At 39.9% G+C, this 23405-nt stretch overlaps 2 protein-coding genes across 3 annotated transcripts in view; one reads left to right on the forward strand and one right to left on the reverse strand.

Moving 5' to 3' along the window:
- rfxap (regulatory factor X-associated protein) overlaps positions 1-5238 on the forward strand; it is a 17901-nt gene extending 12663 nt beyond the window's left edge. The window contains exon 3 of the mRNA XM_060908771.1: positions 3469-5238. Coding sequence (XP_060764754.1) covers positions 3469-3570 — 102 coding nt within the window. The 3' untranslated portion in view covers positions 3571-5238. The remainder of the gene's footprint in view (positions 1-3468) is intronic.
- smad9 (SMAD family member 9) lies at positions 5018-19453 on the reverse strand. 2 transcript variants are annotated; one of them, XM_060908770.1, is made up of 7 exons: positions 19319-19453; positions 17822-18421; positions 13728-13982; positions 13347-13454; positions 13016-13237; positions 11616-11872; positions 5018-5549 (listed from the first exon to the last, which is right to left on the reverse strand). In XM_060908770.1, exons 2-7 carry the CDS (start codon positions 18231-18233, stop codon positions 5406-5408), a joined length of 1398 nt encoding a protein of 465 aa, XP_060764753.1. In that variant the 5' UTR covers positions 18234-18421; positions 19319-19453; the 3' UTR covers positions 5018-5405. The 2 variants fall into 2 exon arrangements, with proteins under 2 accessions (XP_060764753.1, XP_060764752.1); XM_060908769.1 differs by having other exon boundaries at positions 13347-13457; positions 19319-19451.
- Between the last annotated feature and the right edge of the window lie 3952 nt (positions 19454-23405).

Below are 23405 nucleotides of genomic sequence, written 5' to 3' on the forward strand. Positions count from 1 at the left end.
ACTTCACCCTCTACATTGCATATCATTAAATAATTCAAGGAATCTGGAGGAATTACGGTGCATGAAGGGTGCAAGCTCAATCTGGCCATTTTCCTCTGACCTCTGTCATGAACAAAGTGTTTCCACCCACAGAACTGTTGCTCACTCTGTGGGTTGGTTTGTTTTATTTATTTATTTATTTAGCTCACCAGCTATAGGGCGATGAGCTATTGCCATCACACAGCGTCTGTCGTCCGTCTGTCTGCAGTTCACAAAAATTGCTACTCCTCCCTGAGTTGTCAATGGATTTTGATTCTGTTTAGCTCTTCCAAACAAAACAATCCACTGAAAACTCAGGGAGGAGTGTTGATTTTCCTGAAAGTTCATTAATCTGCCTAATTAGCAACATGTTAATGAGACCAGGGAAAAACCAGGGAGCAATTTTTGTGCAGATTGATTTTGTTTGGAAGAGCTAATCAATCTGCACAAAAATTGCTCCCTGGTTTTTCCCTAGTCTCATTAACATGTTGCTAATTAGGCAGATTAATGAACTTTCAGGAAAATTGACACTCCTCCCTGAGTTTTCAGTGAATTTTGATTGTTTTGTTTGGAAGATCTAATTGCTCTCATGATGCTCTGAGTTGTTGTTTTTTTTTTCCTCTCTCTCTCTCTTCTCTTGCACCATTCCATGTAAATTCCAGAGACTGTTGTGTGTGAAATTCCAGAGAGATCAGCAGTTTCTGAAATGCTCAAACCAGCCTATCTGGCCCCAACATCCTTGCCATGGTTAAAGTCCCTGAGATCATTTTTTTTTCTCTTCATTCTGATGTGCACATAAACTGGAGTACTCTTGACTTGTATCTGCATGATTTTTTTTTAATTTTTTTTATTTTTTTGCACATTGTATTGCTTTGGATAACTGCGTGAATATGCAGGTGTTCCCAATAAAGTGGAAGGGGTGTGTATGTACAAGCAATGTGGTGTTTTATATTGTTCTTTACAGTTATGAGAAGCTTTTGTACTGAAGTTTTCCTTTTCTTTCCCCCACTCATCTCTCATCACGTGGCTTGCTTGCATGTTTGGTGTATGGTATTGAAGAGAATACTGAAGGGAGAAGCTGGATTTTTTTTTTATATATAAATTTTAAAGAGATATAATATAAAAATCATTAGAAAACATACAAACTTGCCTTTGGAGAAAATATGGCTCAAGGTCGTTATCCTTGATGGTTTATAAGATCAGTAGTTCATTCTCTTGTAAAACTGTTTATCAGTGTTCCTCCACTACTTATCATGAAATGTATTAATTAGAAACAATAATAGATTTAAATCAGTACTGACCTTTAGTACTGAAAAATGTAATTAGTTAAACTAGAGATTTGTGGGTTTCTTCCTGATCAAAAACATACAAATGGACAGACTGGCTGTGCTAAATTGTCTTGGTGTGAATGTATACACTGCTATGTACCACCATCTCATCTAGGATGGTGAAAAGTACAAGCCAGGTTTATGAAGGTTTATCGTTGGCAGGCTTGTAGTACTTGAGTCCGACTTGTGCCCTAATTTTAAGGACTCATGACTCAACTTGGACTTGAGCACTGATGACTCGGACTCGTGCATTAACTGCATTCAGACTCGTAAATTGGAAACGAGGACTTTATTTTTTGTAACATGCCATAATAATTTGGCATAAGATATTTATATCTACATTAATTTTGTACTAATTTTGTGCAACAGTGTCACACCTGCGCGCCTTGGCGCGTGCATCAGATAGACTCTCGGGCGCGCTCTGGACAGCATGTGTGCCAGACGGACTCTATAAACGACTTGTACCTGCACAGGATTAAGGGTGTTTTCACACCTGGTCCCCTTTAAAGGAACCAGACTCAGTCCTCTTTAAGTGGACCAAAAAGTGGACCAACAGAAAAATAACTCGGTTCTTTTTGTGTTCACACTGTGAATTTATTACAAAGAGGACTGGGTTCTCTTTTTGGTCCAGTTAAGCTTTGATGGGGCCTCAGTCCTCTTTCTGTTCACACCAGGTCCTCTAGAGCCCTCAGACCTCCAGTGCACAGAATTCTGGGTAATTTTCTCTTGAATCAAAATGTCTGCTGCCATGCTTGCCCTGCTGTATTCTTTGATCAAAATAGTGCGGATTAAGGAAAATAAATTTATTCCAGCGGCTGTGGTAAGTTCCAAAAGGAAGTTGAGTTTCCCTGCTACAGTCACGTGACCAACTACGGCAAACGAAGAAGGTTAAACTACAGTGAAAAAGGCGAAGTGAACCCGGTGCGCTTTTTGTTCACAATGCGCAGATTAGGCGAACCGTACCGTTGATTTTTAGCGAACTGTACTGAGACCACCTCCTGAGGTGGTCTCAGTTTGGTTCGCTTTAAAGGGGTCTGGGTACGGTTGGAGTGTTCACATATGCACAAAAAATGCTGAGTCATCAATCTGAGTTCGGTTAGACAGCTGAAAGGGACCAAGTGTGAAAACACCCTAAGGCACAATTGGCACGCCTATATAAAAACACTTTGCGAAGTATTGAGTTGTGTTGCTGACACATTACCGAGCCTTATTTCCTTGTTTGGTTTCCTGATTTCCTGTTTCTCATCTTTGATTCTGCCGAGTCTACGATAGCCTGTTTGTGCCTCGCTCGACCTAATGCCTGTTTTATGATTTTGTCTGCCGTTCTGGATTGTTTACCTGTCTTCACTTGTATTAATAAACACACCTTCTGCACTTGCATCCGTCTCCCAACCATCTCTGACCGAATACTTTGCTCTCCCTGACAGAGAATGCACATTCACCTGTTCATGTTATGTTGAGGAACAAATGAATGTTAATGGCGCTAAAACAGCCACTGTCAAATGGTGCAATTGGAGTCTTGTTCTCGGACTCGACTTAATTTTTTTTTTTTAATCACTTGGGACTTGAACACTGGGGACTCAAGACTGGACTCGGACTTGAGGTTTAGTGACTCGACTACAACACTGATCATTGGCACAGCAGGGAAGTATTACCTGAACAAGTCTCTCATGTACTGTATATAAGGACCATATCTGGCAAAATGTAAATAATATAACAAATAAAAGACTCTGATACACTAGATTGCCAGTTTATTATGTATATCGCTCAACTACACATCACAGTTAACTGTAGGCCCTCTGTTGAGTCAAGGGGGGCTGAGAAGCTGCATAGCAACAGATGGACTGCATTCAGTAACGGTGGATGTGTAAAGTGCTGCCACATGAAGGTTTACCTGATAAACTGGCAATGAGTGGACAGAAATAAAGAAGGTAATAATACAGAAAATGTAAATAAAGGAATAGATAGACAATAATAAAGAAATACATAAATATAGAAAGAATATGCAAAACTGTGCCAAAACAATAATACATAATTTATTAATATATTGACTAAGCTATTTGTTTATTATTCATTAATTCACAAAATAAGACAGTACTCTTTTTTTTTTTTTTTTTTGCAGTCTCTCTTACGGAGTCCAGAGGTCATCAGTTTTCTCCAGCAGCAGCAGCGTCTCCTCACCATGCAGACACAATCTCAAAGACAAGACCAGCAAAGCTACTGAGCACTGTGTGTGTACTATCATTTTCTTGGGGATTTTGTACAAGTACTTTAGGAAGAGCTCATTAAGCTGAAGAAAGCATGAATGATTTTGACTTGATTTTACACTGCAATGCCACCAGTCTCCACTGCGGTGTGCCGTCACAGATTTCATCACAGGCCTGGATGAGCTATCATGATCATTTTAGTAGCAGTTCTATTGTGTATATAAAATAATTTTTAAACTACCATTTGGATCTTCATCATATGCTGTTATTTTATGTTATGATGCATTTGTCATTTTAAAGCATTTATGTGAAAGCAGCTACATATCACCAGTAGGTGATTTTATTTTTTTAAGGGTTGTTTTACAATCAGGGTACGCAAGCTAAAAATCACATTTAACACTTATTATCTTCAATATCAAAAGGCTTGACTAAATAAACTTGGTTGTTTATTGTAGCCCTGTGATAGCTCTATTTACCATGCAAAAAAAAATTTGGTGATAACGTTATTTTTGGTGAATGTATGGCAATATGTCATATTTAGCAAAATTACTCATGTCATTTAGAAAAAGTGCTTTTTTTGACCACAGGTAGCTCCAGAAGGAATGCACTTAAATCATTCTTTATACCATAAAACAAATATTTGGTTCCATATCATTGGAAACATAGTTAAGTTTTAATGTTGAATGCCAGTAAGTTTTCAGACTATTTTGATCAAATTAGTATGTAATTGTGTCAAAAAAAAATGTCCTCTCCGAGACAGCTAATTTTTCAATATAAAATAACATATCTAAAATGATTATTTTCATCCTAAAATGTGGTCAAGATATTGGGACATAAATATTAGAGACAACTAACACAAAGCTTACAGCCTTATATTTAAAAGCACTATGGAAGTAGTGGATTCTGAATTGTCAAAAAAAAAAATGTCCTCTCCGAGAATCACTTCATTTGTTTCTCCCAGCCCTGCTTAAAGCTACACTTAATCTTCTTTATCTTATAGCAGATTACACAAAACTACCATACACATGTCAAATTACCTGAAATCTGTTCTTTAACTTGTCCTTCACTTAAAAACTGGTACAAGAACCAGTTTGAATCAATTTGAATTTTGGACGCCTGTGACACAAACTTTGTACCCTGATCGTAAAACAACCCTTAACGCTAGTGACTGTGTGCTCATAGAAATTAATTTATTTTAACCAATTAATTATTGTGATATCATTAATGCTTATATATGAAGCAGAGTACATGCATTCTTGTATGTGAGGAGGGAAGTATTTTTTTTTTTATAAATACAGGAACTAAAATTATTGGAAAACCTGGCTGAAGTTTTAGGAACGTCAATCGTAAATACATTTTGAATAATTTCTCACTTGTCCTTCCATGTTGATTTGATTTTAGTTTTGTGTTTGCATGAGGTTTTTGTTTGCGATATTCTTTAAATCAATCAAGTGACCACATGAATGAGAGGGAAATTCTGTATTTCAAAAAATAGGGAAGATCAAGCATGTAATAGGATGCAAAATGGAATCATGTTGCCAAAACAAACATCAAGCTAACATAGCTACTACTGATGTTTTGCCTGTCCTATTTCGGTCATCTTCAATCACTGTGCTGCTGTCTGGACTGTACAGAAATCAGATTATGGAACAATGATCATGATTTAAAAAAAAAAAAATCAAAGCCTGAACAGTAACAGTCTTGATGCTTTCTTTAACAATTAGATACACAAGATGCTTTAAAAGTCCTTTTTGTTAGTCTGTGATAGCCTACTGGTACCTAGTGAGAATGGAGATGGCGGTTTGCACACTGCTGTCTCCTGTGCTGTGAGTTACGGAGTGTATGTACAGTATTAGGACACAGATGAGATAGGGTTGTGTGGGGAACCCATTTGGGTCAGAACTTTATCAAGCCATTGCAGAGGTCCGTGCAGGTGGATCTCTATCCAGCAGGGGGTGCTTGTGACATCCTGACGATGGTATTCTGCACCCCATCCCTGTGGGAGGAAAGACATGATGTATATGATGTGTTCAGAAAGGATATTATATCTAATAGGGGTTGGGGGAAAATATGAATGATAATGTGATAATAGTAAAAAAAAAAAGTGTTATCAAGGTATTGCTGACACAGTATTTGTATGAGGAAATTAATTGGGAAAAAATTACTTTTGCTCTTAAAGTCTTGTAATATAATTCAGTGGCTGGACCATATGAACACTCATCACTGCCAACACTCAAATATCAGGTTAATGCCATAACTCCTTCAGATTTATTTACTGTGATGTGCCATAGCAGTATATTATTACACCCCTGATATTCACATAGACTCTTAACAAGACAAGACACTGGACTTTATGGCAAGAATGTGCTTAAGCTGTGCAGCGTGCCTCAGAGGGTCAGGTATGCCAACTTAAATAGGGCCACGTGGGTCATGATTTAAAACGGCAACTACAGAATAACCTTCAACTGATATAAAATAGCGAAACAAAGCACCCCGTATTATATTCTTTGATTGACACTGATCAAATTATATAAGGAATGTTTTTACTTTTTTCATGGTCCAGTTTCCATCAAATCCTATGCTCTGATTGGCTGGCGAGCGGGTCCGTATCCTACGATACGGACCCCGGTTATGGACCTCTGGCGACTCGCTCGTTCACAACAGCAAGCATAGTAGCATTGTTTGTCAACATTTGTCTTTTTTTTTAATAAGATTTATTTATAGATTTTTGCCAGCATTTCTCAGGAGAATAGCATTAATTTTACATCATGGATAGCGATAACGACAGTCTTCACAGCGAAAGCAAGTTTTACTACCCTGAGGAAGAAGAAATAAAAGAACACATTTCAGGAGAAAGCTAAAACCTGTAAGTGTTGCTAAGGCCAAGCAAAAACATGGCTGAATCCTGAATCAATTTTGTATAAATAGGGGACTACATAGGCAGCAAAATGTAGTTTTTTTTTTTCCTGCCATGGAAGTGCACTTGTATACCGACGAGGAAGCAATTTGCATTACAGCCGTGAATGAGGATTCAGAATAGCATTAATTTTACATCATGGATAGTGAGAAGTGTTCACAGCGAAAGCAAGTTTTCCTACCCTGAGGAAGACAAAATAAAAGAAAACATTTCAGGAGAAAGCTAAAAACCTCTAACTTGCTAAGGCTGAGCAAAAACATGGCTGAATCCTGAATGACTCAATTTTGTATAAATAGGGAACTACAGAGGCGGCAAAATGTAGTTTTTTCCTGCCATGGAAGTGCACTTGTATACCGAGGAGGAAGCAATTTGCATTACAGCCGTGAATGAGGATTCAAAATGGCGTCTCGGCTCGGTTTTCCCTTTCGGGCGCTCTTGTTTTCTGTTAGAATTTGGTAAAGAAAAAATTAATATATTATTTACCAGCTTAAGGTCGGTCCGTATGGTGAAATACCGTGACCTCGGCCTTGAATACTGACCTCGGCCCAGAGGGCCTCGCTCAGTACTTTCAAGACCTCGGTCACGGTATTTCACTATACGGACCGACCTTAAGCTGGTAAATAACATCTTTTATTAAATATTGAAAGGCAATAATGTAAACATAATAAAATGCTATTTAGAATCACAATCTAGTTTGTGAATCAAAATCTAGCTACAGTGTTTTGGAGACACGTTTTGATCCAAATATTCAAACCACTTTTGGAAATGTTGTGGACATAAACTAACATCTGTGGTGTGACTGTTCGTGTCTAATTGGCTAAAGGAAACAAACACAACTTGTAACTTATCTATAAGGTTACCGTCACTAAGCAAAAGATAAAATAGAAAGTATGATTTAATGTGATTTTAAATATACTAATTTTAAGTGAAAAACGAGTTGGGTTTATGTAAAGCTACGCTACACAACTTTCAAAGTCGTTCGATCACTGTACTGTTCACACTTCGCAACTTGTCTTGAAATCATTGTGGTTTGTACAGTATGTCAGCGACAGAGGGTCACAAATTACAAGCTCTGCCACCAGTACGGATCCCCGACGAGTCTGTCTGCTCTCCAAGTTAGGCTTGTTTGTTTGTTTGTCACAAAACCACACATGAAAAATCTCTACACTAGACAGGATTTTATTCTTCCAAAAAAAGCAAGCGTGGCAGTGTTCACACCAGTTTTTAATGTTATTATAACTCAGACTGCTAATTTTTTAAAACTGTGATTAAATGAAGGACATTGTTGAAAATGCAACAGTAGTTGCATTTAGAAACATTCTCGTTACCGTTTCTAGAGATTTGCCCGATCAATCTTCGGGTGCACTTAAGCAATTTATGGACTGGGCAGTAGAAAATGGCATGAACTGTAATACACAGAAATGTAAAGAGCTGATTATGCGCAAGAGGGGTGATAATAACGTGCATCCTGCGATATATAATATAAAGCAATAGGATAGTATAACTTTATTAGGGGTAACTTTGCAGGCTAACTGCAAATTTAGTTTGCACGTGTGATTAAATGAAGGACATTGTTGAAAATGCAACAGTGCAGAAAGAAGGAGCTCAGGTGCGTTAGTGTTTAGTGCAATGCAGGGTTGCCATGTCGGTGCGACAAATAGAAATCTTAAATCCAAAATCCCAAAACTGTGTTTGAACACAAAAAACCCTGACGACCAACCAAGCAATAATAAAGCCATGCAGTTTTCCACATAGATATGTACTCATCAAGCTCCTGAAAGGGGAACATTATTATGAATATGGTTAGTTTTTTCTTTTTTTATCAGACATCTAATTTTTAGGTTTGTTTACCTGACATGTTTCGACGTACGGCTGTCGTCTTCCTCAGAGTGTCACCGGATGTTGTTGGTGACGCATCTTATCAGCTGATGTTTCCGAAGGCATGACCTTCCTGTCTGGTTTGACAGGTCGGTCACGCCTTCTACTGTCTGTTCGTACCCTGCAAGATGGCACTCCAGGTATAGGAGAGCATGTATGCTCCCTCATCTCGGTTGATGGTCCTCGGACTTCGCTTATGGATCTCTATGGCCTCCCTGATCCAGCGCTGATGTTTATTATCTTCTGTGCGGATAGTAGAAGGCGTGACCGACCTGTCAAACCAGACAGGAAGGTCATGCCTTCGGAAACATCAGCTGATAAGATGCGTCACCAACAACATCCGGTGACACTCTGAGGAAGACGACAGTCGTATGTCGAAACGTCAGGTAAACAAACCTAAAAATTAGATGTCTGATAAAAAAAGAAAAAACTAACCATATTCAATATAAGACATAATGAACGTAATCGAAAGATTATTATGAATATTCTCATAAATAATGCATACTTGAGTAAACCAATTTTAATGGCACATCAAGCACATTCATACAGGAAGTAATTCAAGCCTACTTATCTAATTTCATATGCATTTACTACTGTTACCATCACAATACATTATTTCTACTCTATTTCTCTCTGGGCATAATTTCACCTGTCGGTTCACTCCTGTTTAATAATCACCACAGCCGAAGCAGCTTGTCAAGCTAAATGCTGCGTATAAATAATCTACTGTTTAACCAAACCTGGCAACCACACACTTGTGCTTCTGCTATGCTTGCTGTAACCCTGCTTGTTTATGTTGTATAAACTCCTCATCTCATTATCTCTAGCCGCTTTATCCTTCTACAGGGTCGCAGACAAGCTGGAGCCTATCCCAGCTGACTACGGGCGAAAGGCGGGGTACACCCTGGACAAGTCGCCAGGTCATCACAGGGCTGACACATAGACACAGACAACCATTCACACTCACATTCACACCTACGGTCAATTTAGAGTCACCAGTTAACCTAACCTGCATGTCTTTGGACTGTGGGGGAAACCGGAGCACCCGGAGGAAACCCACGCGGACACGGGGAGAACATGCAAACTCCGCACAGAAAGGCCCTCGCCGGCCACGGGGCTCGAACCCGGACCTTCTTGCTGTGAGGCAACAGCGCTAACCACTACACCACCGTGCCGCCCTGTATAAACTCCTATCCCAGGTTTCCCCTCATTTTGTGTTCTCATTGGCTGTAGCTTGTCACCAGACTCGTTGCCAGTCACAACCAGGTCACAAAGTAACCTGGTTAAGTATGCGGATGATTCTACCATTCTAGTTACTGTTTCTAGAGATTTGCCCGATCAATCTTCAGGTGCACTTAAGCAATTTATGGACTGGGCAGTAGAAAATGGCATGAACTGTAATACACAGAAATGTAAAGAGCTGATTATGCGTAAGAGGGGTGATGATAACGTGCATCCTGCGATATATAATATAAAGCAATAGGATAGTATAACTTTATTAGGGGTAACTTTGCAGGCTAACTGCAAATTTAGTTTGCACGTTAAGACTAAGCTCTATGAAGCCAACAAGTGTCTATTTATGATTAGAAGCCTTCATAAGGAAGGATGCTCACAATTGGAAATAGATCACCTTTTTAATTCCATTGTTCTTTCTAAATTACTTTACGGTTTACCAGTGATTGCTGCTAGTCAGTCTGATCTTACTATTATACAACAATTTTTAACTAGATGTTTTAAACGACATTATACTTCAGCTCATTTCGATATTTTTAGTCTTCTTGAAAAATGTGACCACCGACTGTTTAATAAGTTTAATGTCACAGATAATCCACTATTCAGCTTGTTGCCTAAGATAAAGGAATCTTCTGCGCATCTAAGGAACAGATCCAGTGTTATGCCTAGAATAAGCACAGAGCGTTTTAGGAATATTTTTTTTAATAGATTAATTTTTAAGTCCAAGTTGATGTAGGTTTTTAGATTAGGTTTACATTTATGCACTTCTGTCATTTGTATTGTTACACGGGTGGCACAGTGGTGTAGTGGTTAGCGCTGTCACCTCACAGCAAGAAGGTCCGGGTTCGAGCCCCGTGGCCGGCGAGGGCCTTTCTGTGTGGAGTTTGCATGTTCTGTCCGTGTGGGTTTCCCCCACAGTCCAAAGACATGCAGGTTAGGTTAACTGGTGACTCTAAATTGACCGTGAGTGTGAATGGTTGTCTGTGTCTATGTGTCAGCCCTGTGATGACCTGGCGACTTGTCCAGGGTGTACCCCGCCTTTCGCCCGTAGTCAGCTGGGATAGGCTCCAGCTTGCCTGCGACCCTGTAGAACAGGATAAAGCAGCTAGAGATAATGAGATGAGATATTGTTACACTTATGTATTTTTTTTATCTAGTGAATAAAGACATATTACATTATGTTACATATTACAACACTTTTCACACTACAGGATTTGGACTCCCTGACAGGTCCAGATATTTATCCTGCTGGATATTTTTCGAGCATCGGTAAATCTCTGGGAAAAGCGTCTTTGAGCAGTTCACAAGTAGCAAGCAAAAGCCGATTTGCTTTGGCGATCTACAAAAACTGTCAATAAGTGGAAAAACATGGCTAAAATTGTGCAGTGTGAACTTAGCATTCGGGAACCTCACTCAAGTAATCCTCAGTTGCCTGACTGAGGTCAATCATAAGAAGTAAAATAAATGCAATAATCTAATCATAAGTGCCACTGTAAATATAGTATTGCGTGTGTTATTCAGTTCAAAATGCAACACTAAAGTTAAGATGTTACAAACTCTATACAACAGTTAAGTAGTGGACCAGCATGGGATTTTGGTAATTTAAGAAAGAGACATAAATAGCTCCTCAGTGGTGCAACAGATAAATGAGCACCCTATCATCCAGAGATTGCAAGCTTGAAGCCTGGTGATGCCACACCCACCCTGGAGTCCACTAGAGCAAAACTGGCCCTGCTGTCTGGGTGGGAGGGGTGGTATATACCCTCTCTCCTATCAGTCACAGTGACACTAGCCAATCATGGGTGTCCGTAAACTCAAGCATGCTTAACTCCAAATGTGTTATGCGCATGCTCAACAAATTGAAATATAATGTGTCTACTCATTTTTATTATAATTTAAGAAAGTAGTTAAAGCTTTCTTTAGCATCTGTATTGATACTGTTTTTTCCGCTCACAGCCCTGACTGGTGAATCTATTAGTCGACTAGTCTATGCAACCCCTAGTATGCATATGTATTAAAACTATATCACATTACCTTGACAAAGCTCATTCTGATGGTGCACATCTTAGTGAGCTCGTACACCACCTCAAAACCGTGGTTGACTGACTGCGACAGCAGCTGGGCAAACAACTGGTTGTTGAAGATCTTGAGGCTGCAGCCGCTGGGGATTTTGCACACAGTTGTAGCATGGAAGCCATGCTGGTAGTTGCAGTTGCGACTTTGTACGAAAATGCTGCTGTCACTCAGGCACTCGGCGTATACCTCACCCCCTACATAATACAGGTGGACACCTGGGAACAGTATACAAGGTTCAGTTAGAATATACAAGAAGTACATGTGAAGTATTAGACAAATATGTCGTCCAGTAGCCAGAAACTTCTAACTTATCTTTGTAATAAGAAATGTTTCTCGCCAGATTGAAACTGACACAGGCAGATTTGATCTGATTTATTCTGATTCACTTCAAACTGGAACACTGTAGACGTTAATGAAACGGACAGTGGTAATTACTATGTAATGGAAACTCCAATTTTCTAATCAATAATATTTTCCCCATTTAATATGGCTGATATAATATCAGATAACTATAATTTTAAACACAAGGTAAAAATAAGAGACTCGAGTCATAGCCCACTATAATATTTGAACATTAGTGTTACTGGTTTAACTTTGTACAAAAGAACACATCATAATGTGGTGGGTTTCAGCCTTGGCCACAAAGTTTAAAGAGGAAAAAAAAACATTATCAGCAAGAATTAAGAAAAATTTAAAAGCGGAAAAACATCATTTATAATCCTGAAACCAGGCTGAAATGAGAGTGTAAAGCTGTGGGATTCCTGTCCTCTCTCAACTTCAGAAACTTTGTTTCATCACATACCAAGCAGAAACCTTAATACCTTCCATTTTTCAACCATCTTGCTCTGGTTTATGTCTCTCTCCACAATGTAGCTGCAGATAGGACACAACTGGCAGGCATCCAGCTCGTGTGTGTGCGCGTGTGTTAATGTTGCATAAACAGCTAGATTTACATTTTCTCTGTTTTTGTGACTTACCAAACTTTGGTCCTAAAATTTGGGACTTTTCCTTTCACAACATTGATGTGACACATGAACAATGAAGGCATGATTTTTACTGAGTTAATATTACAGAACGTTATCATGAGCCTTCTCAATACACAAAACTGTGTTACATTCACGTGTGTTCAAAAACCTTCCAATTTGAAGCTAGTAGAAATTACAATTATTAATCCAAAATTATTGGCACAGGGGAAGCTCAGTGACTGCCCGGGTTCTGTGCTAGCGATAACACGCTTGTGTGAAATTGCAACTGTTACACTGCACTTAATGACCCAGCACTGGGTTAATAATTTCATTAAGGCATAAAAAATAATTGCCACAAGAAAAAAATGAAGGGTAGACAGAGGATAAACCCACCTTTGCCTATGTGCCGGCGGGTGTGTTCGATGGTAGAGTTGCGGTTGACATTGGACAGCAGCCCTAAGCAGAACCGGGTCTTGTTGTTAGATGGATCCGTGAAGCCATCCACTAAAATGCTCCGCGATAAGGCGTGGAAGGTCTCGCCAACTCGGTTGTTCAGTTCATAGTAAGCCACAGAACACCAGTGCTCCGGCTCTTCATAACACACTGGCCTCAAGTCTACACACACACACTTTACTATCTCACAGCAAAATGATACATTCTAGAGCATTATGTCTTAACTGTTATTTGCGTGTTCATTAAAATTGGCATTGTATGTGCCTTGCACCTCTGTGTGGAGCCGACAGAGTGAGTTTAGTTGTGTTGGACGACTCTCCTGGCTTCACGTCCTGTGGAGGGCTCGTTTCCATCATGCTGTAGGGTGGTGGTGGGGTCTCTGCTATATAATGGGTACAAATTATAAGCTTTCTTTATTGTTGTTATTCTTCATTTTTGTACAGGAAGACAAACAGTGAAATCACTGCATAATTAGTAATAATAAAAGTAATAATAAAAAAAAACTATGGCAAACAACAAACTGATTTATCCTCGATGAACATATCAAATACATATTTTCCACATTAAAAAAATGACATAACTGCAACACATAGGTTATGTCCCATTTCAAAATGTTTGATGGTTATTAATATATTTTGAGTAATAAACAGACCTGTGATGTGGTAAGGACTTGCAGGGTCAGACGTACTGCTCGGGGAGTTTGGGTGACTGTGTGCACTCGGGGACTGGAGAGAGCCGGATGGAGAGGATGAGAATGAGCTGCAAGGCAGTGGAGGAAACGAGTCTGGGAAAGTGGCATTCTGGGGCATGAGTGGCTCGTTGTGGAGGGAGGCATGGCGGAACTTAGCCAGCAGACTGTGCTGAGGGTTGAACTCACTGTGCCGAGGTACCAGGACAGGAGGCAACACTGCAGAATAAAGGAGAGAGAGAAACTCTTCATCACACTATGCTATTATTTATATGGAGCTCTTTTGTCCCAAAGAGTCAAGATGTTAGGAAATCTGCATGTTAAAATTACTTTACAAAAACATCTTGTTTCATTATTTTACCATACCATCATTAGTTTCCTATAACAGCATGGCTCACACAAATTGGCTGCAAGGTAAGGTTTATGATAACGTACTTGTTCAAATACCTTATACTTTCCACAATAACAGCTTACACATGGACTTGTATAGAAGATAGGAATCGATTTAAAAAAGTAATCATTGATATGGTGAAGTGTTTTGTGAGGGCGGATGTTTACTTAGCATTTTTTGAAAGGACTCTCCAGTGTCAGCGCTGTGTAACTTTATTTTTCTGTAAAGCTGCTTTGTGGCAATGTCTGTTAAACGCACTACCCAAATAAACTGACTTTACTTGTAATAGTCAGAGGTAAAGCTGTAACTTTTCTGAGAAGAGAGGAGACAGGAATTTGCTATTCCTCAGTAGCATGACAAGGAGAATTTTTTCTTATCAACTCAAAAAAAAAATAAAATAAAGAGAGGCCGTTGAGGGTATGACAGTTTATAACTGTTATAATGTAAGTGATAATGTTTGCGGTCTTCCTTTGCGGTGTTCCACAAATGTAACTTCCAACGAATAAAACATGACGTCATTCTTTACTTAAAAAAGTCAATGTTGGCTGTGGTATATGAGAAAAAAAAGATTTTGGGACGGGCTGTTATTGAAAAATAATACGTCCCCTCTTTGATTACTTTCCTGTAATTGCACACTGTTTAATTCATTACTTATTTTATATGTTTGTATAAATACATACATACACTACATACATTAAATGGCCAAAATTATGTGGACACCTGACCACATGTATATGTGCTTTTTATACACTTGTGTTCAAAATAATAGCAGTCCAACACGACTAACCAGATCAATCACTGTTTTTGGTGGAAATTATATTACTACATGGCAAATAATTTACCAGTAGGTGTAGTAGAGTCATAGAAAACCAATAGACCCAACATTCATGATATGCATGCTCCTGAGTCTGTGTAATCGAATAATTAAGTGAAAGGGACGTGTTCAAAATAATAGCAGTGTGGAGTTGAATTAGTGAGGTCATTCATTCTGTGAAAAAACAGATGTCAGTCAGGTGGCCCTAATTTAAGGATGAAGCCAGCACATGTTGTACATCCATTTCTCTCTGAAAACCTGAGAAACATGGGTCGTTCCAGACATTGTTTAGAAGAACAGCGTGCTTTGATTAAAACGTTGATCGGAGAGGTAAAACGTATACTGTAAAGAAGTGCAGAAAATGATGGGCTGCTCAGCTAAAATGATCTCCAGTGCTTTAAAATGGACAGCAAAGCCAGAGAGACGTGGAAGAAAACAGAAGACTACCATTCGAATGGATCGAAGAATAGCCAGAATGGCAAAGACTCAGCCAATGATCAGCTCCAGTGTGATCAAAGACGGTCTGAAGTTACCTGTGAGTACTGTGACAATTAGAAGATGCCTGTGTGAAGCTAATCTATCGGCAAGAAGCCCCCGCAAAGTTCCACTGTTAAAAAAAAGACGTGCTGAAGAGGATACAATTTGCCAAAGAACACATCGACTTGTCTAAAGAGAAATGGAAAAACATTTTGTGGACTGATGAAAGTAAAATTGTTCTTTTTGGGTCCAAGAGCCGCAGACAGTTTTTCAGACGACCCCCAAACACTGAATTCAAGCCACAGTACACTCTGAAGACAGTGAAACATGGTGGTGCAAGCATCATGATATGGGGATGTTTCTCTTACTATGGTGTTGGGCCCATTTATCGCATACCAGGGATCATGGATCAGTTTGCATATATCAAAATACTTGAGGAGGTCATGTTGCCTTATGCTGAAGAGGAAATGCCCTTGAAATGGGTGTTCCAACAAGACAACGACCCCAAACACACCAGTAAGCGAGCAGCATCAGGGTTCAAGACCAACAAAATGAAAGTTATGGAGTGGCCAGCCCAATCCCCGGACCTTAATCTGAAAGAAAACTTGTGGGGTGACATCAAAAATGCTGTTTCTGAGGCAAAACCAAGAAATGCAGAGGAATTGTGGAATGTTGTCAAATCATCCTGGGCTGGAATACCTGTTCACAGGTGCCAGAAGTTCTCAGAAACCGTGGTTATACAACTAAATATTAGTTTAGTGATTCACAGGAATACTAAATCCTTAAGATTTTTTCAGTTTATACAGTAAATATTTGGAGTTTGTAATGAAAAATGCAGACACTGCTATTTTTTTGAACAGCCCAATGTTCATTTTTCTTCAATTTCTGTAAAGTAATTAAAATATTGATACATTTTTCTTCATGTTTTGATGTAGAATATAATGTGCATTGTTCCCAATGCATGGAAATAAAAACTATTATAAGGATTTTGAGCTTTACTCACGTTTTTAAACACACTGCTATTATTTTGAACACAACTGTACATCCCATTTCAAATCCGTGGGTAATATTATGCCCATTTGCTGTTATAACAGCCTCCACTTGTCTGGAAAGGTTTTCCATTTTGGAATGTTTGTGTCCATTCAGCCACAAGAGCATTAGTGAAGTCTTGGACCGATTTCAGGTGACGAGGCCTGGCACGTAGTTGTTGTTTCAGTTCAATCCATCTGTGTTCAGTGGGATTGAGGTCAGGGCTCTTTGCAGGCCACTTGTGTTCTTCCATTCCATCCTTGGCAAACTATGTCTTCATGGTGCTCACTTTGTCATGCTGGAACATGTTTGGGCCTCTTAGTTCCAGCGAAGGGAAACCCTACAACTCTACAGCATACAAAGACGTTCTGTACAATTTTGTGCTTCCAACTTTGTGGCAACAGTTTGGGGAAGAACCACATATGGGTGTGATGGTCAGATGTCCACAAACTTCTGGCTATATGGTGTACATATATGCAGTATATACACACATTTTGTGTGTGTGCTTCATAAGTGTCCCTGGCTAAATGTGATGCAGTTTTACTGGCTTAAACCTTATAAAAAATGTATGCAAAATTACTTAAATCTGAAGGAAATCCATTTGATTTGCAATTGCGTTGACATGTCGAGTCTGAATGTGGCATGGCATATTTCCTCCATGTAACCAGAAGTGTGATACCGCTTGAATCCTTGTAGACAAAAATGTTGATCGCATGACAGATAACTTATTTCACTGGTAAGGTTGTTTTTTTACTCAGATTTATTCTGACCTCAGGCAGATGGCATTCTTGTGATGATATCAGTAGTGTGATCAAATAATTATGTCACAGTGCATTTTTCCTGGATATTCTGGATATATGACTCCAGTTGCTGATTGGACATGACATATTTGTGTACTAAATATATCATTTTTCTCTTTATTTCTATGTTAAATTATTTATTTTAGTCGACATTATCACTGAAATTTTTTCACTGGTTTTATATGTGGCACTGATAATTTGTTGGCAGACTTATAAATAGTGATAAGTATCATGTTTCATGAAAATACCAAAGTATTGTGATATGATATATTTTTGCCATGGAGCCCATATCTGCTTCAAAGCCCCACACACTTTAGCGGATTCTGAAACTGGATACTTCTTCAATATTCCATTATAACCCAAGGTGGTTGTTTAACTATGGATGGTGTCATTTTTAAAATGTATTTATATTTACTGCAGTGTAGCACAGGTTCCCCCAAGGTGCTTTGCTAGATCTAAGTAAATGAAATAATTTAAAAGCCCCTTTCCTTTATGTCCTTTATGAACAAAGCGCACAGATATGCTACAAGATATAAAACACAGGTACCTGGTGTCTCCACACGGCGATAGTGGTAAGGGTTGACGCAGATGTCTTTTTGTTTGGAGCCGAATGGAAACTCACAGCAGTCCAGTGCCTTCAGTTCATGGTGCGACTGTAGGTCAGGCCAGCGCCACACACGGCAGTAGATGACATGTGGCAGGCCTTTCCGATGCGACACCTGCAGCCGTCCATCCAGGGAGCGCGGGATGGTCACGCATTTGCTCGGCTGACCTGGACAGCTCAGTGCCTTCTCCAGTTCCTCCATTGCTCCTTTCTTTTTCTTCAGCTTCTTCACTAGTGAGTCCACGGCCTTCTCTGCCCATTTCTCCTCCTCATCACCTTGTTTCCAGCCCAGCAGTCGCTTCACAGCTGGACTTGTAAAGGAAAACAGTGATGTGATGGATGTACTGGAGTGCATTGGCACGAAGTGCAGCAATGCTTTTGAGGGAAATAGGGAAGGATGGACAGTAATTAGCGCCACTGAAGAGGGAACAGTGCCTCAGGGTGTTTTCTTTTGTCCAAAATCCAGTGGAAGTTGTGGGTGAATCCCCTGCGATGGGAAAGTTTTCTTGGAGAAGCCAAACTCTGGGTTTGTCCTTTTCCTGGCTGAAAAAAGATGATTCATTTAAGAGTACAAGTACTTGTCAAGAATGGAAATGCTTTGCATGAATATCTCTCTGGAAAAATGTACTCCCCTCCTCATTAGACTGGCAGTAGCTATCTCTGGAACAACACTGGGACCTCAGCAGCATTACTCAGCTACTACTACTGCTGTCAACAGGTGTCAACTTCTGATCTTACACACCCATTCTTCAATATCCCACCATATACCAAAAAAAAAAAAGATCTGACTCTCAAAAATGGACCACAGCAAAGACAAATGATGTGATTATCAATTAAAAGTGAAGAGCTCCTGGTGTTCCTGAACTTATCTGCCTGATGTGATGAATGAAATCGTAAAAAACAACAACAAGGCAAGAAATACAAAAAGAAAGAATGTAAAAAGGGTAAAGCAAAGCCAAGGAAAGAGTAAACAACTAATAAAATGTAGTGAGTTCTGCTCTCTGAGCCAGTGGCTGGTTGTGAAAGCGGCGTCTGTCAGTCTGAGAGTCTGAGAGCTCCGATCCGCTTAATCACCTCACTGCACATTCCACACACACACACACACACACCTTTTTACTCTAAAAAAAAAAAAAGTTGTGGTTATGTCAGAGTAAAATTATAGCATAATAATCAAAGTTAACTGCCACTAGTGTATCTCCCTGAGGCGTGTTTAACACACACACACACACACACACACATAGGGTTCAAGCCATGTGTAAAGCGACAGGTTCATCACTTTAGTGAAATATAAACAGTGTAGCAGGAGCACATGTCACCCCAGTTCCACCAAACTGGCATCACCTTTATTCCCCAGTAGATTTATTATTATTATTATTATTATTATTATTATTCGGCTAAATCACAACAGAGATGAAAGCGCGGTCTGTAGTGACTTCTTACCTGTTTTTAGTTCTTTACAGAACTTTTGCGCGCTGCAGCCGAGTCCTGCTGTAGCCGCTTCAGCCAGTGTGTGTGTGTGTGTGTGTGTGTGGAGGTGTAGCGCGCGTGTCTGGATGGAGCCGCGGCTCCGGCTGCTGCACATCCCGGCGTCAGCCAGACTGGAGCCTCAGTGCCTGCGTGCCGGATTCATCCGCGCCACCGGAACTTTTCCCAACGCAGCGGATACACAGTGCGCGCGCTCAGCTCAGAGCATGCTCAACTCAACTCAACTCAACTCAACTGAACTAAAACCTATTGAAGTAAAGGTACAGGAACGTAGAGCAGACCGGAGTAAACAAAGTGTACATTATTTAGAGCAAAACCAGGCGCTGCGTGTGTGTATCGATCGTACACTATAATTGCATTTCTGCAAAGCAGACAGCTCATACAGGTAAACCTGCAGATTACCTGCTTTCTCAGGTAAACCAGTACCAAGCTCTTGAGTCGGTTTTGTACTGATTTCATTCATTTCCATTACCCTGGCCTGTACAGCACTCAGGGTTTGGCTGCGTGCCAAAAGAGTTTTATCGATGGCTCTATTTCTGTTGCGGATGGATACTACGTTTCGATTTGGAGTGCGCGCGCAGTCTGTTCTAGTTAATGACGCAAGCCTGGACGGCGACACAGAGTCTACAAGTTTGACATTTTCACAGTTTACAGCAACTGCAGGGGAACGAAACAATACTCTCAATAATGACAGCGCCCAGAGTCAGAGTCAGTCCACTGTGTGCTTAGCCGCGCTACACACACACACACACACACACACACTGAAAGGTGAGACAGGACGCTCAATCAAACAAACGCACGAGCGCTCAGGAAAGCAAAAGGAAAAGATTAAAGGCGGCTCAGAGGAAAGCTGACAGCTGACATTTAGCTGCTTTGAACTTCGGGGTTTTATTATTAATGCATTTACAGTGTAATTTAATAACGTGACTGGTTTCTCTGAGATGAGGAGAACATACAGGAAGACAAAACCCCTGAGTGAAAGGCGAGAGAGAGAGAGAGAGAGAGAGAGAGAAGGACAGAAATGATGATGCGCTTTCCGAGAATCCTCAGTGAACTCCACATCATGGACCTGCAGCCTGGTTAAACTCCTGAACAGCTGTAAACTCCCAACACAAACAGCACATGAGATGTAATAAGGTTTCTCTGGTTCAACTCTTTCTGGGGAAAGCTGTGTGTATACAGGATGCTCGAAAAGTCAGGAACCAATGGGAATATAGCTACTGTGTAAGTATGTCGATCCGAATACAGGGTCCTTCACAATTACTGGCACCCCTTATAAAGATCAGTAAAAAGGGTCAGGAAAAAAATCCACCTTTCGGTGAAGTAGCTTCATCTCAGACTGAAAAACAAAGTAGAGAAAAATCCAACCTTGAATTGAAATAAATTTATTCAGAGAAAAACAAATCCCTCATCCAGAAATAATTATTTTCAACAAAAACGCGTGCCAATATGATCAGCACCCCTGCTGAGGAGGCTCAGGGTCCACTTCTGAACTCTTTTTATGACTCCGTGGCGGTATCAGGCGTATTCTATGGAGTTGTCTGTTGGGGAAGCAGTATCACAACAGCAGAGAGGAAAAAACTGAACAAACTGATTAGGAAGGCAGGATCTGTCCTGGGCTGTGCACTGGACTCAGTGGACGTAGTGGGGGAGAGGAGGATGTTGGCCAAGTTGTCATCCTGAAAGGGCATATTCTGGACCAATTTTGCTTTTTTTATATGAAAGTATGTCCCTTTACACACTCATCCAGAAGGGTAATTTTGCACAAGGCCATCTGTCTACAGCAGAAAAAAATAAAATAACAAAATGCATCTGGAAAAATCCCAAGGGAGTCTGGAGCCAGATTCATGACGTTACCCGCGGAAGCGCCAGCAGGCTGCGCGAGCTTGCGCAGTTTCAGTGCACAGCCTGTGTAGACCAAGCGCTCCCATTTCTCTCTCATTGTCTGGTCTTTTGGAAAACGATGAGTACTAATCCCATCAAGATTGGCATTGCTACACCCTCCTACAATACATCTGTTAACCATTTTAATAATTACATGATAATGTTGAAGAAATTTGCAGAAAACCACCAGGTCGTTTTCTCATAAACAAACCAACGCTGACGTACGATTCAGAGGGAGGTGTCCCGCACGTGACGTCACGAAAATCAATGTTTCCTGGGAAATTCAAATGCAAAGTTTTTTCAGAGGCGGACCAATTCGCCTCAAATGGCCTGATTTCAACTGAATTTTTCTGGTATTGCGCAAGGTAAAAAAAATTGCACAAAATGCAAAATGTGACAGATATTTGACCAAAGTTTAATATAAAATAAGAGAATTACATTGATCTTGCTTCTGAATTTACCTGTGATACGCCCTTTAATGGCGAACGCCTCCCATCCACTGCAGGAGACAGTAGCAGCACTGGGCAGCTCCTTCAGTGACCGGCTCCTCCATCTGCGGTGTGTTAAGGAGAGATACAGCAGCTCCTTCCTCCCTATTGCTGTGAGACTGTACAACCGGCACCTCACCAAGCACAGCACCAGTCACTCCTCCCAATAATGAACAATACTGTCCAGATCATTTCTACATCCATAGAAACCCCTCTGAACATATATTGTGTGCACTGACTATCAACATCAGTACTTTACAGTGAACTGCTAGCTACGCATGGTTAAAATGGCTCGTGCAATAAACTGACTTACTTGTGCAATACTACCTGGGTAATACTGGTAATAATACCTGTGCAATACTTACGCATGCAATACCACCTTTGTAATACACTTATGTTAACTATATATTTGCAAACCTGTTAATTTATGCAAATTTGTTAATTTTTTTATCTCTAAATTTGTAGTTTATTTCTTTATATATATATATATATATATATATATATATATATATATATATATATATATATATATATATATATATATATCCTTTTTTGTATACTTAGTACTTTTGCACTACTTCACTGCCTTATCTTTTTCTCTTTATATATTTTGCTGCTGTAACAATGTAAATTTCCCCTTCTGGGATAATAAAAGCTTATCTTATCTTACTTTCTACACCCTCCCTTTTCCAGTAAAACAGCACTGAATCTTCTCCGACAACATTTTATTAGGTTGGAGATACAGAGCAGGGCATCTGAGACCATTCCACTTTACACAATCTCTCCACGTCATTCAGGGTCCGAGGCCCTCCTTGTGCTTCTCCTCTTCAGCTCAGCCCACAGATTTTCAGGTCAGGGGACTGAGATGGCCAGGGCAGAAGTGTGATTCTATGGTCAGTTAACTGTTTTACTGTTGATTTGGACATATGCTTCAGATCATTGTCCTGCTGGAAGATCCAATGACGACCCAGTTTTAGTTTCCTGGCAGACGCAGCCAGATTCTGATTTAAATGTCCTGATATTTCATGGAGTCCATGATGCCCTGTACCCTAACAAGGTTTCTGGGGTCTTTGGAGGAAAAACAGCCAAAAAAACATCACAGAACTTCCACCATATTTTACAGTTGAGATCAGGTTCTTTTCATTAGCCGTCCTTCTTTTTACATCAAACCCACCTTGAGTGTTTATTGCCAAAAAAGCTGCATTTTTGTTACATCAGAGCATAGAACACGGTTCCAGTCAAAGTTATAGTAGTGTTTCACAAACTTCAGGCGCCTATGTTTGTGGTTAACTGACAGAAAAGGCTTTTTTCTGGCATACCTTCCAAATAATCTGTTGGCATTGAGGTCTGATGGTGGTTTTGGAGACTTGGAAACCCCAAGATTTTACTTTTTCTTGTAATTCAACAACAGTGGGATTTGGGGGATTTTTTTTTTGCCTCTTTTACCCTCCTCCTCACTATACGTGTGGGCAAAATAAACTTGGGTCCTTTTCCAGGCAAGTTTGTGACAATTCCAGTTGGTGTCCACATTTTTATTATTGCACTAACAGTAGAAATGGATATTTTCAGGCGAGTAGCTATTTTTTTAATAAACATTCCCTGACTTATGAAGGTTAACACACTTCTCCCTCATTTGGTTTGTGTTCTCTTATCTTTCCCATGATGATGGA

This window comes from Neoarius graeffei, chromosome 25 (genome assembly GCF_027579695.1).
Source record: "Neoarius graeffei isolate fNeoGra1 chromosome 25, fNeoGra1.pri, whole genome shotgun sequence".
NCBI lineage: Eukaryota > Metazoa > Chordata > Actinopteri > Siluriformes > Ariidae > Neoarius > Neoarius graeffei.

What these genes read in the sequence shown, in the direction of transcription:
- smad9 (XM_060908769.1), bottom strand. Translation starts at nt 18,233, where the DNA reads ATGCACTCCAGTACATCCATCACATCACTGTTTTCCTTTACAAGTCCA. An exon ending in TCGCCGTGTGGAGACACCAG is followed by an intron (nt 13,983 to 17,821) that starts GTACCTGTGTTT and finishes TTTATTCTGCAG; the next exon opens with TGTTGCCTCCTGTCCTGGTA. An exon ending in AAGTCCTTACCACATCACAG is followed by an intron (nt 13,458 to 13,727) that starts GTCTGTTTATTA and finishes CCCATTATATAG; the next exon opens with CAGAGACCCCACCACCACCC.